The 15,060-nt window shown below is 43.7% G+C and overlaps 1 protein-coding gene across 3 annotated transcripts in view; it reads left to right on the forward strand.

Annotated features, from left to right (window-relative positions):
• camsap2b (calmodulin regulated spectrin-associated protein family, member 2b) overlaps positions 1-14,117 on the forward strand; it is a 33,468-nt gene extending 19,351 nt beyond the window's left edge. The window contains exons 5-21 of one of the 3 annotated variants that reach the window (XM_085805682.1): positions 576-717; positions 1,858-1,997; positions 3,633-3,723; positions 3,829-3,930; positions 4,898-4,967; positions 5,074-5,355; positions 5,796-6,528; positions 6,627-6,773; positions 6,873-7,104; positions 7,321-7,504; positions 7,593-8,301; positions 9,523-9,874; positions 9,957-10,056; positions 10,938-11,003; positions 11,656-11,771; positions 11,862-11,980; positions 12,064-14,117. In XM_085805682.1, the coding sequence (XP_085661808.1) occupies positions 576-717; positions 1,858-1,997; positions 3,633-3,723; positions 3,829-3,930; positions 4,898-4,967; positions 5,074-5,355; positions 5,796-6,528; positions 6,627-6,773; positions 6,873-7,104; positions 7,321-7,504; positions 7,593-8,301; positions 9,523-9,874; positions 9,957-10,056; positions 10,938-11,003; positions 11,656-11,771; positions 11,862-11,980; positions 12,064-12,363 (3,885 nt within the window). In that variant the 3' untranslated portion in view covers positions 12,364-14,117. The remainder of the gene's footprint in view (positions 1-575; positions 718-1,857; positions 1,998-3,632; positions 3,724-3,828; positions 3,931-4,897; positions 4,968-5,073; positions 5,356-5,795; positions 6,529-6,626; positions 6,774-6,872; positions 7,105-7,320; positions 7,505-7,592; positions 8,302-9,522; positions 9,875-9,956; positions 10,057-10,937; positions 11,004-11,655; positions 11,772-11,861; positions 11,981-12,063) is intronic. The other 2 variants (XM_085805684.1, XM_085805683.1) reach the window with 2 other exon arrangements.
• Positions 14,118-15,060: the final 943 nt, after the last annotated feature.

A 15,060-nucleotide genomic window follows, 5' to 3' on the forward strand; every position in this document is an offset into this window, starting at 1 on the left:
GCTACAGCACCACAATGGAGGTTTAGACTGCCTCAGTGCCAGTGAATTATACTCTAGCAGCTATATGATAGATCAAACCTGTTATTTGTAAGCATGCATTTTGTTCCTCTTTTTCCATGTAACAAATCAAACTACTCCTTGAAAATAAGAGTAGTGAAGGACTGCATCTTTTTTTAACCATTTAGATTTAAGATGACTCTTTCATTCCAGATGTTGTGTCTGATGATTTGCATGATCAATTTAATCTGCACAATTTGAGTGGAACCCCATCCTGTTTGAAAATCCTCAAATCAACACTTACTTATCTGTAAGAGAGAGAGAGAGAGTGTGTGTGTGTGTGTGTGTGTGTGTGTGTGTGTGTGTGTGTGTGTGTGTGTGTGTGTGTGTGTGTGTGTGTGTGTGCGCGCGTGTGCGTGCGTGTGTGTGTGTGTGTGTGCGCGCGCGCTCGTGCACTGCTGCATACAGATAAAAGTGTGTCTGCAGATGTTTGCACCAACAGCACACAGCGTCAACTGCACTTATCTATGCCAACTTCACATATGGGTGATGTCTCTGTGCCGTTGCCATGGTTTCAGGCTCGCTACAGGAGGGAGCATGCCCAGCAGAGGAACGCTCCATCTCTCCCCCTGGTGGACAACCTGCTGAAGGACAACACAGACGGCTGCGCCCTGACTGCCCTGCTGCACTTTTACTGCCCACAGGCCGTCAGACTGGAAGGTAGGGTCACTGTGTAACCACGCCCACTCTCACTTTCCACCCACTTTTATTGTAACGATTCCAAAATGCAAACACACAAGACCAAAGTCACTTCTGAATGGCACACAATGAGCTAACCAGAATGGTTTTCAGTCACAACTGGACAACACAAAGAAAGCTGTCTTCTGCTCTCACTGCTGCTGTAACTAACATACATTTGAAAAGGTTGCTGGAAACAAAGAGTGTATTTACTATCCATTTGCTCTTCTTGTCTGGCAGCATTATCTGTAGTTAATAGTGTTTTATACTGTAGACATCATCTTCTCATCCTAATCCTAAACTGCACAGTCAATAGATTGTGAACCCTCTTTTTGCCTTTATGTATTTACTGTTAGATAGAGGAGCTGTGGAGGATGATGATGATGAATAAAGAAATATACTGTAAGGCAGAAAGGAGTCAGGACAGACATAGAGAAGGCGAGCGAGACAAAGAGAGACAAAGACTTGTTTCCTCTCTGCTCGCCTGCGCCCTTCTTTCTAAAAATGCCCTGGGTTGGGTTGCGATTGGTCACGAGGGGTGTGTGACGGAGGACCGTTAGAGCAGTAGCTGGCTGCTATTTCAAGGATAAACAATCCTCATGTCGACGCTCTGAGGCTCTTGGGATTGACTGTAGTTCACAGGCAGCTTGTACAGATGTGGACCAGATGTTGAAGTGGGGTTAAACTTCATTTTGATCGTTTAACAGCAGTTTGATTTCACCTAAAAATATATATAATGAAGAAGTTCAGTAATGAAAAGCGCTGTAATGCTTGGTTTCCTGTCCCTGATGTGTTCCCTCTTGTTGGACATCCTACTCATGTATGGGCCGTCCTTACAGCAACGTCAGGGGATAAAAATCCCGATGATTCATCCAGAGGAGAGTTGAAGGCGGTTTGAAAACTTGTCATGAAATGTTTCAAGGATTTAGCGTGGTTCAAATGAGCTACTGCTCACGGCTCAAATACCAATGGGAGGGCAGTGGGGGTAATTCTCCCCTCATGTATTCTTTTTTTAAACGTAAACTCTTGCCTTATCTTTTCCTTGTCTTCCTGTCTGGCCTTTTCCATCAACCCTCCCCCTTGAATGTGTTTGTGTGCGTGACCCCGCCCCCGGCTGAGCAGATATCTGCCTCAAGGAGACCATGTCACTGGCTGACAGTCTGTACAACCTCCAGCTGGTGCAGGAGTTCTGCAAGAACAACCTGAACCACTGCTGCCACTTCAGCCTGGAGGACATGCTCTATGCACATGCATCCATAAAGGTAAGTGAGACCAGCGTTCAAATATTAATATTAATGTACGTGGACGTCGTGGAATGTGCTGTTTTTATAATGTCGACTCCGAAGAAAGAGTCAAAAGAAAGCTTCTTTTTTTTTTTTTTAATAAAAAAATAAGAGTGGGGGCGGGAAATTACAAATGGGAAAAAATGAGTCATGCAAGGAAAAGTTTAATAATGAATGTGTGTGTAGCAGGCTTCGCTCTCACAGGGGTTGTAATTGTGTGTGTGTGGATGTATTAGAAGGGACATAAAGATCATTTTGCAACAGTGAGTATTGCTTCACAAGCAGATTAAATGAATATGACTGTCTGTGTGTGTGCAGTTGATGCTTCTCTAGTACAGACGCTGCAGGCCAAATAGCCCCCCTCCCTCCTCCACCCGCCTCTCTCAGACAGAGGACAGACTCTGCTCAGAGGAGATTCACAGTCCTGACCCGTCTCTGCTTGCCTCTCTTGTTCTTTTCCTCTCCCCGCATCCCTTACGGTTTTTTTGTATCAAACAACATAATCTGTGATCTGAAGAGACAACACAACTGCTGATTCACGCGCTCCTCAGGCAGAGATCTCCCAATTTCACGCACACATTTGTTTTCTGATCAATAGAAAGCCTTACTGTGACAACATTAAGGGGCGTCTCTGTGCCACCCTGGCTACACGAGCTGCAGCGGGGCCCGTGTGGGTTAAATAGTATGCAGAGAGTGTGGGCAGAGACATTCGGATTCAAGTCGCGGTCCGAGCTGACTTTGGACTCACTATTCTTCCAAACAAGCACACAGCAGGCCGTCTTCACACTTGTGCACGCTTTCTTCAGTTTTTCTCTCTTCGTTTCTCATTCACATTGTTTATAAAGTGTGAATGTGTGTGAATATTGCATGTATAGTGGTACAAGTGTGAGAGAAGGGAGAGAAATGATCATGGAGAGGAGCTAACGACTCTGGCTCTCTGCCCATTCACCACAAACTCACTGCTCACTGAATCTTAATCAGCATGTCTATGTGTGTGCATGTGCCCCTTACATGGAAGGAGATGTGGTATACCTCACTTAGCCATTGGCTATGCTGCCTCCAAAATAAAACATACATAATGTGCAGCAGCAGATTATAGAAGAAGAAATCCAAGCTCTTTTTCATTTTGTCTGAAACAAGTGGCCAGTGCATGTTTCCCCCAGATGAAATCCTCTGTGTTACCTCCAGAGTCTCTCTGTTTATAACACACATGCATTTATCATTGATGGAAGTTATTCACCCGCTGCTTTTGCGCAACCGTGTGCACATATGTCATAAATTTAAACTAAACTCCAGATGGTGTTTTGGCAGGTGTATGGGGTTTGATATTAAACAACTAAGACAATGGAACGTGTACATGCATGTGCAAATACACACACACACACACACATACTCACCTGAGCCTGTTACCTAGCGACAGTTGGCAGGCTGTGACCCAACTGATCTGTCAAGTTGCTGTTGTAGCTCATCTTGCATCTTTACAGAGACACGAGGGAAGACAGAGCTGAGACTGCAGATACAAACATGGTGCTAATGATTTGATACATAACTACATTTTTGACTGCAGCGTTAACCACAAAGGTGTGTCTGCGATGTGTGTGTGTGGTCTTGCAGAGTAACTACCTGGTGTTTATGGCTGAGCTTTTCTGGTGGTTTGAAGTGGTTAAACCCTCGTTTGTGCAGCCCAGAGTCTTCGACCCGAATGGTACAGTACAACCTCACAGTAACAGCATCAGCGTGCACTGATAGTAAATGCAGAGTTTGCAACTTCAGATTGAATGCATGAAACATTTGATGTTTTCTTCTGCAGCTTGTGAGCCTGTTTCCTCTAAAAATATGGCACCTGTATCCAGTCCAGTCAAAAAGAGCTATGCAGACAGACCTGAGAGCCCAGAGAACATCCCTGTTGAGGGTAAGGTTTTATCATTTATGGCTGTGGTTCCCAACCTTTTTCAACTCAGGGCCCACTTGAAAATCTCAAAAATGTCCATGGCCCACCTCCGACTCCATAAACAATACAGAGGCCAAATAATTTGTTCTCAGACCACGTTTTTTTAAATGATAAATATAGAACATCCAGGACTGAACTGAAAGCAGGAAAAACATGTAGGAAGCTCCACAGTCACTGGGAAGTTTAAGGCATTGCTAATTGTAGTAGACAAATGAGGGTACTTAGTGTCAGAATTTAAGAGCCCTTCAGTGAGGACTCTGCAAGTTATAGGAGCTGAGACAAAAAAGTGTGACAATCATCCATGATCTCCTCTATTAAAAAAGATAAAAAATAAAATACAATTTTTATTTTTTCACAAAAATCATACTAATTTGAAAATGATTTGATGACCTACAGCCCACAGGTTGGGAATCACTGATTTATTGTGTATTTTCTAATTGCTGGCTATTCAGTGGTGTTAATATAGTTTTGGGGCAGATATATGGGCAGAGAATTCACTTATTCCTCACTTGTAAATACAGCAAGTGTCGTAATATCAATATTCTCTTCAACACAGTTTTTAGAGAACAAATTTGTCATGAATTTTTCGGAATGTGTTTTTATGGCACTAAAGAAACAATTACATAATCACTACAATTAGCAGTTACCTGGGGCATGCCGCATGAATACACAATACTGGGAAAATGTGTTTTGCTTTGAGACTAGTGGCCCCCTAGTGGCTGATTTACAGACATACAGTGTCTTTTAAGCTGTCCTATTTCATTGGAGCCATTTACTTAATAAATAACTATTATTAATTATAGACTGGAATTAATAGGAATAATGTTAGGAAGAATGTTTTTGTTTGTTACTGACTGGTGAAATAAAAGGGATGTGATATATACATCACAGTATTAGAATCAAGTAAACTGCTCTGTCTCTGCAACAGGAATAATGAAGAGATCTACCTCCATGTCCTACGTAGATGGCTGTGTTGGGACATGGCCCAAAGAAAAACGGTCAGTGCATGAAATCTCTACTAAGGCACTCCTTCACTGACCTACACATCTGAAGTGGTTTGTTGTTTTTCTGTTGATCTAACAGCAAATTCTCCTCCACCCTCAGCTCCTCCACTCGAGGAATCTCCTTTGAGATTCCTCTGGACGGAGACCCGACTCTGCCGCCATGTGAGGCTCCCACCCTCAGAGGGATGACCCGCTCGGCCAGCAGTGACGGCCTCGGGTTCAAAGTTCACTATGCATCCAGAGGAGGCATGAAGCGCCACCTCTCCCTCATGCCCGTCAATGTAAACGGCCAAAGCAGACACATACCAGAAGAGGATGAGGACTTCATCTCCCACAAGCCCCTGGGGCGGAACAACACATTCTCAGTCAAGAACCAAAGCCGGTAATTTGTACTTACAATACTTTACAAATACACAATGCCTGTATGAATGAGAAATTGCAACAAAAAAAAATTGGAATTACATTTTCCATGACAAATGTGTTTACACCTTTTGGATGTGGATTAGATTTAAATGAGGAGAACCTCCGGACCTTAATGTTTTTGTTAATTACAAAATAAGTTAAACCAGCTATCCACCTTTTCTTGCTTTCTTCTAATATTTCCCTTCTTCTGAGAGGAACTGTTCTACAATAAAGCTCCAGGAAGACTAGCTGGATGTCCATGACATCAGCTAATTGGGATCCTGTAATAAATAAACAAATAAATGAACAATAAATCAAGCAAAGTAAAATATTTAAAATATCTTCAGACTACATAATAAAAACATCCAGCAGTTTATCCGACCCTGTGGCCTTGGTTAATTAACCTGCGTGTGTTCCAAGGTACTCTAATGGAGTCCTCCTTGACACCAACCACAGCTCCAACAATCACCACGGCAACCACAGCGGCCACATCAGCCCATCGACCCCTCCGAGCATCGAGGAGGCCCTGAAGATTATCCACGACACAGAGAGACCCCACGCCAGCCTGGGTGTGGGGGACGCAGACAATGGTTTCTTTCTCCACGGTGCCGAGCCCTCAGACCCTCCAGGGGCCCAAGGTCAAGGAGACGACCCGGCTTCAGCTAAGGCTCGGCTGAACGAGCATGACCCCAACTCGGTGTCCACTGACGAAGTTGACACGGGCATCCATGTGAGGACAGAGGACATCCAGAGCCTGGACGAGGACTCCTCCTCTCTGCGCGACTATTCAGACATCGATCCAGACTGTGAGGCAGTGACCAGGTCGTGCCCTCTGCCCGACCTGCCAGAGAGGGAGCGGAGCAGGGAGGAAGGGGGCAAAGGGGTTGGTGACTCTAATCCTGAGGGCGAGAGGGGAAATGGAGGTGACAGGAGCAGCCCCTGTCCCAGCTCAGCACCCACAATCCCCAGATCTCACACCGTCAGCCCCGTCTCGTCGTCTGGTGGCTCTGGAGGAGGAGGCCTGGTGAGGATGACGAGCTTTGCAGAGCAGAAGTTCAGGAAGTTGGAGGGGAGGAGTAGTGGAGGAACCACACCGGAGAGTTCAGATCTCAACGTCCCATACACGCACTCAACAAGAAACATGTCTTCTCAGGTTTGTTTATTGCTTATTCTGTGTCAGTCATTTTTCAAGTGCTTTCAGAAATGTAACTTGAAGTGATTAACGTAAATGCTCTTTGCACTTTCTTCCAGATCTCTACACCTCCTTTGCCAATCACATCTCCCTCCCCGATAACACCTTCGCCCAGAGACCCCTCCCACATCATAGCCTCAGAGATGATCCAACTGAGGATGAAGCTGGAAGAGAAACGCAGAGCCATCGAAGCCCAGAAGAAGAAGGTAAACGGATGTACAGCAAGAGAGAGAGATGAGAGAGAGTTGGTAATAAATCTTCAAATATAAATCCACACATCATATTGGTCTCGTCACCTTCTCCAGGTGGAAGCAGCTTTTACTCGCCATCGCCAGAGGATGGGGAGAACGGCCTTTTTGAATGTTGTGAGGCGGAAAGGAGTCACACCCCCTATCACCCCTGGTACAGGGGGAGCAGAAACCCCTTCCCCAGAGCCGCTCACATCCTCAAAGGGAAACAGCCAGAGCAGCATGGAGCGGGCAGAGAGGTGCAAGCCGGATGGAGCAGCTCCTAAATCACCATGTGAAGATGGTGGAGGTGGGTAACCCCAACAATGGGAGTCAATGAGATATCTATCACTTCATAAAATATTAGAAAATGCTGATGAGAACTTGGCAAAGCTCAAGGAGAGGTCTTGAAATATTCAATTTACAAATGAATGAGTGGACATTTAGGGTGTAGACTCAGTACCAGTCCACAATGCAATGTTGGTCAACAGACTTGGTTACCTGTTCGTTGAATGTGGTGTCACAGGTGTTGCTCCAGGAGAAATTGACCTTGCAGAATACACCCGCTCCATTGAGCGGCTGAACACGTCACTGGGCTTCCTGCAGACAGAGATGCAGCGTTTGGCCCAGCAGCAGGAGAGGATCATGGCCATGAGAGAGCAACAACAACAAGCCTGGGTCATTCCTCCTCCTGCTCCATCCCCCCACAGGTATCTTTTAATGATAGCTGTTGATAATGTCAATGGAAAAATTGTTTTACCACTTACTCACTATTTGTGGGTGTTTTTCCCCATACAGGCAGCTGCGTGAGTTGCGTAGCAGCAGCGTAACAGGCCGGGGATCAGGACGGGGCTCAGTTGGGTCGTTGTCTCCTATCCTGTCCTCGTCCGGCTCTCCCCGAGCTCCCAATCGTTCCCCAGCTGGCATCAAGCGGCGGCCAGCCTCCTTCCATGCCAGAACGCCTCGGACTCCCCGACCAAATGATCTGAAGGTCACCCCCTTCAGCCGAATGCTCAACACCCCCACTTCAGTGGACAGCCTACCCAGACTGAGGCGCTTCACCCCCAGCCAGACCCAGCACAGTTCTTTTTCCTACATGAGCCACGATGATGGGTCTGCAGGAAGCAAGGACCAAGAGGCCAACAAAGGAAACACTAAGGACAAAGAAGAGATGGCGGCTAATAAGAGTGCTGGCACTCCTCAGCCTCCAACTAAAGACACAGCCAAAGAGAAGGAAGATGAGCGACAGGAGGAAAGGAGAAAGTCAGAGCACGCTCCGTTGAAGGGTGAAGTCAAACAATCAAGGACATCAGAGGTGTTGTGTCAGCCCGAGGCAGCAGGCCCCCGGGTCCAAGGAGAACCTCAGGACAAGAGAGACCTGGTGGAGGTCCCTCTGTCTGAGCCGAAGCCTCCAGAAGGCCCCAGCCGGGAGATGACAGGAGAGGGAGAAACTGGAGGAGAAGCTTTTGGAGATGACCAAAAGATGTGCTGTGGATTCTTTTTTAAGGTGAGCTACCAAATAATAGGCTACATATCACATAGATGCTTACAACACATAGATTTTTATCTTTTCATTGTAAATCTATATAAAGATATTAGTAGTTTCTCTGAATATCATCTGCAAAATGAACTGAATTGTATAATCACTTGAAAGTAGATTTAGCCATATGAGCTTGAGCTGCTCTATGTTCCCATATTGAACTCCCTCCACACTGTTTTCAGTGACTTTAATGTGGAGACAGGGACTGAGACCACCATGGTGTTTTATGACTTCTTGAGAAGCTAGCTGTTTACACCTGCTTGCTAGCACGAGTCTTGCTAGTCTTACAAACAGCTGAACAGGTCTTTTTTTCTTCTTCTTCTATTTTTTAAGTCAAGTCAATCGTCTTTTCCACAGCATTCTGACTTGTGTGATAGCATGATCAGCACAAATGAAACTAAAACCATTAACAATGAATCTGTAGAACCATACAGTATTAGTTATTAGTTGCACTTGCACCTGTACTTTGTCAATTCAAAATCACCAGTTAAACTCAACATGTACCCCTTGGTCATCCCAAGTGAACCTTACCTTGTCTTTTGGGAACTGTAATCACAACCTATTGGTATGCATAGTTCATTAACTCCTTATTAATAATACAGTCTATGCAGCCGTATGGTGCTGTATGCAGGACACAAGGAATCTAATACTGTGTGAGTGTGGCACAGCATGTGCAGTATTGTGCCTGTTGAGCTCTGAGGTGATCAGAGACAATACATTAGTGAATCTAGGCCAAAATACGAGCCAGAACTCAGACTCATGGGAGACCATTAGAGCTCTGATTACAGAGCCATGGCCGCGCTTTGTTCACAGAAGGTAAATAATGCCATTCTAAAAGACATTTTCTCTCATACTTAAGTGATGGCTTATAATTTGTAATTCATGTTGCAAATAGAAATATATATTCCCTGAAAAACCTCTTTGATGAACCAAGAGAGAGCATCTTCCCAGTCTGACATCTGATTTCTAAAAGGAGAGAGTGGGTGTGTGTGTGTGTGCATCAGAGGCGTGGATATGTACATTTATATTATGCAGCAGATCTGTCAGTCCTCTTGTTTTATTTCATCAGTGTTGAAAACCAATAAAATGTTATTATAAAAAAGGAGAGATGAGAATCACATGCATTTATGCTACCTTATAGACTAGCCCTACAATTTGTTCATGTGTTGCCCACCTGTCAAACACCAGGACGATGTGAAAGGGGAGGAGGACATGGCAGCAAAGAAAGCAGCACTGTTGGAGAAGAGGCTCAGGAGGGAGAAGGAGGCTCAGGAGAAGAAGCAGCAGCAGGAGCTGGACCAGGAGCAGAAGAAGGAAGTGGCACGGCTGAAAGCAGAGGAGGAGCAGCAGAAGAAGGACGATGAGAAGGCCAGGAGGGAATACATCAAGCATGAGTATATGAGGAGAAAGCAGCTGAAACTGATGGACGACATGGACGAGGTCATCAAGCCTCGATCCGGAAGCCTCAAGAAGAAGCCACGTCCCAAATCCATCCACAGGGACGTCATGGAGTCATCCACACCCTCTGTGAAAGCATCAGGTCAGCAACACACCAGCCACATGTGCAAACACACAGTCACAGCTGATCTCTGCTTAACCTTCAGGTTTTTTTCATGTTGCAGGGGTGCGGCCTCGAGGCTTCTCAGTGTCTAGTGTTTCTTTGGCATCTCTCAATCTAGCTGACAATGATAGAGACCATCGAGATAACAAGAAGAACAACAGGTAAGACCCATTCTCTGCCCACAGCCGGAATTTTAGACTCTCTTGAATCTCCCTGAATTGCAAAAATCCTGCTAGCTCAATGTGTACTTAAAACAAAGAAGTATTGGGATTAGGTGTTCTCTTTTCAAGGTGCCACAGATGAATTACTCATCTCTTTACTTTTACAAGTGTGCTTGCTCTGAAGATCGATTCTAATGTGATGTGTTGTTCAACATGCTGTTTCAAGTGAGCCTGAAAAGTCCCAATGAATCCCACAGATCCCATTATTGTAGGGTTTGCTATTGCAACATAGCCAATGTTAGCATTAGCTAACAGGAGCATTAACAGAGGTTTCCAGTCCTGCCAAGAGATTCAGCCATTGTTCTGTTCATTTAAAAGGCTATAATACGCCCTCTAAGCAGGACTGCTTCTTCAGAGCAGAGCAGACTTTGCCATGACTCGGTATCGGAAAGTGAGGCAGGCTGAACAAAAAAGGGATAATAAGGAAATAAAGTTTGGTCCCAAACTCACAATGTTTCCTCAGGACTCATAAGTAAACAGCTGTTAATACTATAGTTTGCCTTGTAGCAATAGCAAAACAGACAGACCCTTTTAAGTTAAAGCCGAGTTTGAGCAGATCAAAGTTTTTATTTTACATTTTAACATATTTTGTGCAATTTCTGACCAGTTGTTTAACTTTTACTTCTGTTTTACCTTTTTTACAATTTGAGTTACAGTAATTTATTTATGTCACCATTGTGACTTTGTTTAGCTGGGACTTTCAATCGCTGGGGTGTTTTGTTTTTCTTACGTTCCGCCTACTATAAGGCTTAAATTCTGCTTCTTGACTCTCTTTTTTATTCCTCTCTTCTTTGTCTTCAACTTTGCATGGATTCCCTCAGAAGCAATAAAATAGCTTCTGCACATATCCCGTTCTTTCTAAACTCTCCTAAAGAAAGAAAGGGAAGGTCAGTAATGCTCTGAAAAGAAGTGCTTCCACAGATGAAATGTATGAAACTACTGTAGGTGTGGCTCCATGTAGATACGGCTCCGTGTGACTACATTTCATCCGACAGTTTTTTAAACACAGACTTGTAGTTCATTGTAGTTTTTGCTTCTCTATGAAAGTAGCTGCGTGGCTGAAGTGTTTCCGCCTCAGTTCTCCTGCTCTTTATCCTCCCTGCTCTTTGCAGTATTGCTCTCTCCTCTCTGCTGGCTGCTCTCCGCTTTGCCGCTGTGTTTGCTGTTTCCTCCACAAGTACTCGTGCTGCTCATCTCTCGCAGTCAGACATAAAGGCAGCACAGAGACTTTGCTTTGCTTGGCTGAACATGCCTCTCTGTCCTGCACCACACTGCTTTGTCGGAGTGTGTATAATAAGATTTAATGCAAGACAACAGGCAGGACTTGGAGAATTGTGCCATAGTGTCTGACCTTGTTTTGCCATATCTCTCTGTGTTTCATATCTGTCTGTTTGTGTACGTGCATGTCTGTTCGTGAAATTGTGTTGGTGTTTGCCTGAATATCTTGTCCATACCTATGTGCGTTGATGTGGTTATGTGGTCGTTGTTGTTGTTGTGTTTTGTTTGTGTGTGTCATTTGTTGTATGTGATCATCTCCAGGCCGGACTCTGCCGAAGGTTTTTCTACTTGTCCTTCGGCTGGAAGTCGTAATGGAGAAAAGGACTGGGAAAATGATTCCACCACCTCCTCCACTCCCTCCAATGCCGAGTACACAGGTACATGACAAACTGTTTACTTAGTTAATGTTCATTTACATAGCTACAGTACAAAACATTACATTTTGTTGTTGTCTTCCTTTCCTCCAGGACCCAAACTATACAAGGAGCCCAGTGCAAAGTCCAACAAGCACATCATCCAGAATGCCCTGTCTCACTGCTGCCTGGCTGGCAAGGTCAACGAAGGGCAGAAAAACAGGATACTTGATGTATGTTCAGTGCCAGTTTTAGTTTCTTTCTTCTTGCATTAAAAGAATGCAAAGTAATGATTACTTATCATGATTTTCTGCAGGAAATGGAGAAATCCGAAGCCAATAACTTCCTGGTGTTGTTCCGTGACGCTGGATGCCAGTTCAGGTCTGTGTACACCTACTGCCCTGAGACCGAGGAAATCACCAAACTAGCCGGCATCGGACCCAGGAGCATTACGGCCAAGATGATAGAGGGCCTCTACAAGTACAACTCAGACAGGAAACAGTTTAGCCAGATCCCAGCCAAAACCATGTCTGCCAGCGTGGACGCCATCACCATCGCCAGCCATCTGTGGCAGACCAAGAAGCAGGGGACGCCCAAAAAACTGCATCCAAAGTAGTGCCAGATGGTTGGACAACATTTAGACATGCTTCTCTGGAAAGAACACAGAAGAATTTGTGCATTTGACTTTTTCATTAAAGGGACATGTGGTCCCGCTGTTATAAATCACAACTGGAATGTAGAACACAAGTGGGCCTCTCAGATGTTGTTGTCACAATACAGACCTGACTCTTACACTCTGGACTACAGTACTTAAAAGGTGCACAAGTATGTACTTGTCAGCATGTGTATCAATGTTTTCGTGTGCCAAAAAAGAGAAGAAAATAATAGGCGGACCAATGCCTTACCTAGTTGAACCACTGAAGCACTGAATGTCACGCCTCTGGAGGAGGCAGTTTGGTTTCTATAAGTTGATCATGTGTGGCCTTATGCTTGTTTTGTGTCATATGAATGCGCTGTGAGTGTTGGTGTTATTTTGTCAGCGCCTGTTGAAAAGGTCTGTTGTGGTACAGGAGCGGTCGTGTGTCCACAAGGATCTGGGATCAGAATACGCCCCCTCTCCATGGTTGTTAAAAGGGTGGTCTGTCTGATCTGTGATCAGGTAGAGGCAGCATTTTTTTTTCTTTTTTGGTAAGAGTTTTGCTGCTATACAGGCATGTGTAATGTTTCTTCTTTTTCTTTTCTTTTTTTTTTTTTTTTTTTACTTGTGACTGAAAAACCTATGAACAGTTCAAATTGGTGTATGTGTGTACAGTGAAGTGCCATGAAGAGTGAGGAAAATACCTCAGTTGGTGATTGCGATTACTTTCCAAAAGTGTAAAGTGATGAGATTATTGAGCAAAATGAGTACCATCAAACAATTCTGGAAAGCACCTGCAACGGACTCTTAATTTATTATTGAAGATATTTTAAAATGGCGTCTTAGATTTTATTCAGAGAAACATAATATACTATTCGTATATAAGTTAAATTAGTTTGTATATAATGGCAGTTTCATTCACAATGAAGTCAGCTTGTAGTAGCTTTTGAGTAGCTTTTATAATTTATCATGTACGTGTATCCGTATGTTGTCGTTTGGGGCCTTTTATTGTGCTACAGATGCAAAAAGTGTGATCACTCAACAGTATCACTAATAAGACTATCATCAGTATTAGAGTAGATGGAAACCTCACACCGTGTCATCAGTCCGTGCATTAATCTAAGAGTAATTAAAATAATCACCATTGACCATGTTGCAGCTGGAACTAAATACTAGATACTCAAAAATGTCACTTTAATGTGGATATTGTCTTAACTGTAAGATCCCAATTACCCTTGAAGTTGTCCACAACTGTAAATAAATGAATTCACCTATGATAGCACTTCAAGACCCTGTCCACAGCCGTTAAAACTAATCAAATGATGTTCCCACTTCGGGACGGTCCTTGCTTGTTATTTTGCTTTGACATTACTGTTACATTTGTTATCATGCATTCCTTCAGTATGGGTTGACACTGTACAGATATATTTTTGGCATATAGAAGTATTTTTTGTAACGACATTTACCTGTTGGAGGTTTGTACTGATGAAGCAGTGCAGCTGCAGAAGGAAGCGTTTTGAGAGCAAAGTGTAGCCGAGGAGTCGCTGAGGCTACTGTATGTTGTGGTATTGTATGAAATCCAGTGAGTGTACTGAGAAAATCACACTATTTTTTCCAGCTCTGAAATCCGATTTTGTTTTCAGTTGACTAAATATGCCCAACTGTTCATGGATTCTTGTTTTTTTGTTTTTCTATTCCTTCGAGCTTTATTAAAATGCCAGCTATCAACAGTACTCATGGTGTCCCATTTCATGTCTTGAATGTAACAAGTGTATTTTACTATGATTCCTCTTTGTTTTAAACTTATATCAATACTGATTGACATAACATCAGTCTTTTGTCTTTATCTTGTCTTTTCAAACACAAAGTAAATATCATGCACCTGTGCAAATGCCAAATAGAACACATGACTGGTTTGCTCCATGGGACTTTACAATCTGTGCAGCATATGACGCTCTGTGTGCATAGAGCTTCATTTCAATCCGTTAAATGTGAAAGAAAATGGTACAAATGTCCACAAAGAGCAATAAAGGAGGGATCAGACATGCAGCAGAGAGCATCAAAATGGAAAACTTTAACATAGAAAATCTGCCTGCCTTTGAATTACGTTTACATTCCTCCTGATCTTTTGGGGTCCCATGGGGTCTTGGGCTGAGGGTATAGCTACCAACTGTCAACTCATTAGGACCTTTGATCATTATCTAGGTTGTACAAGCACATTTTATTATAGGAATCAGACACACAGTTTACAAAAGGTGTGCATGCTTAGCAGAATTAGACACACATTTATACAAACACTGCATGTGTGCCTATTGACAAATGAAGAAGAAAATAAGCAAAAAATTATAATTAAAAGTGTTGAAGACAGAAGGCTGCAGGCTTATGAGTGGTTTCTGACATGACACCCCTCCATCCAACAACAGTGCAAGACACAGAGTGAAAGAAAAGCAAAAATGATCACAAAAAACACATGCATGGTTTGTGATGATGTTGCATCTCTTGTTGGCCTTCAGAGTAGCCTAGTCCAAGGCAATGAGTGAGAGTGAAGAGAGTCAAAGTTTAAGCATGCATTTACATATTTGTATGCTCTGCTATTCTATTATTCGCCCACATTATCTCTGCTATACTATATCGATGTGAAGTAGTCCCATGTGTGTGGAGCAGCATGGATGGAGG

The sequence above is a fragment of the Trachurus japonicus genome, chromosome 17 (genome assembly GCF_045865225.1).
Source record: "Trachurus japonicus isolate A0001 chromosome 17, Traja_1.0".
NCBI classification, from domain to species: domain Eukaryota; kingdom Metazoa; phylum Chordata; class Actinopteri; order Carangiformes; family Carangidae; genus Trachurus; species Trachurus japonicus.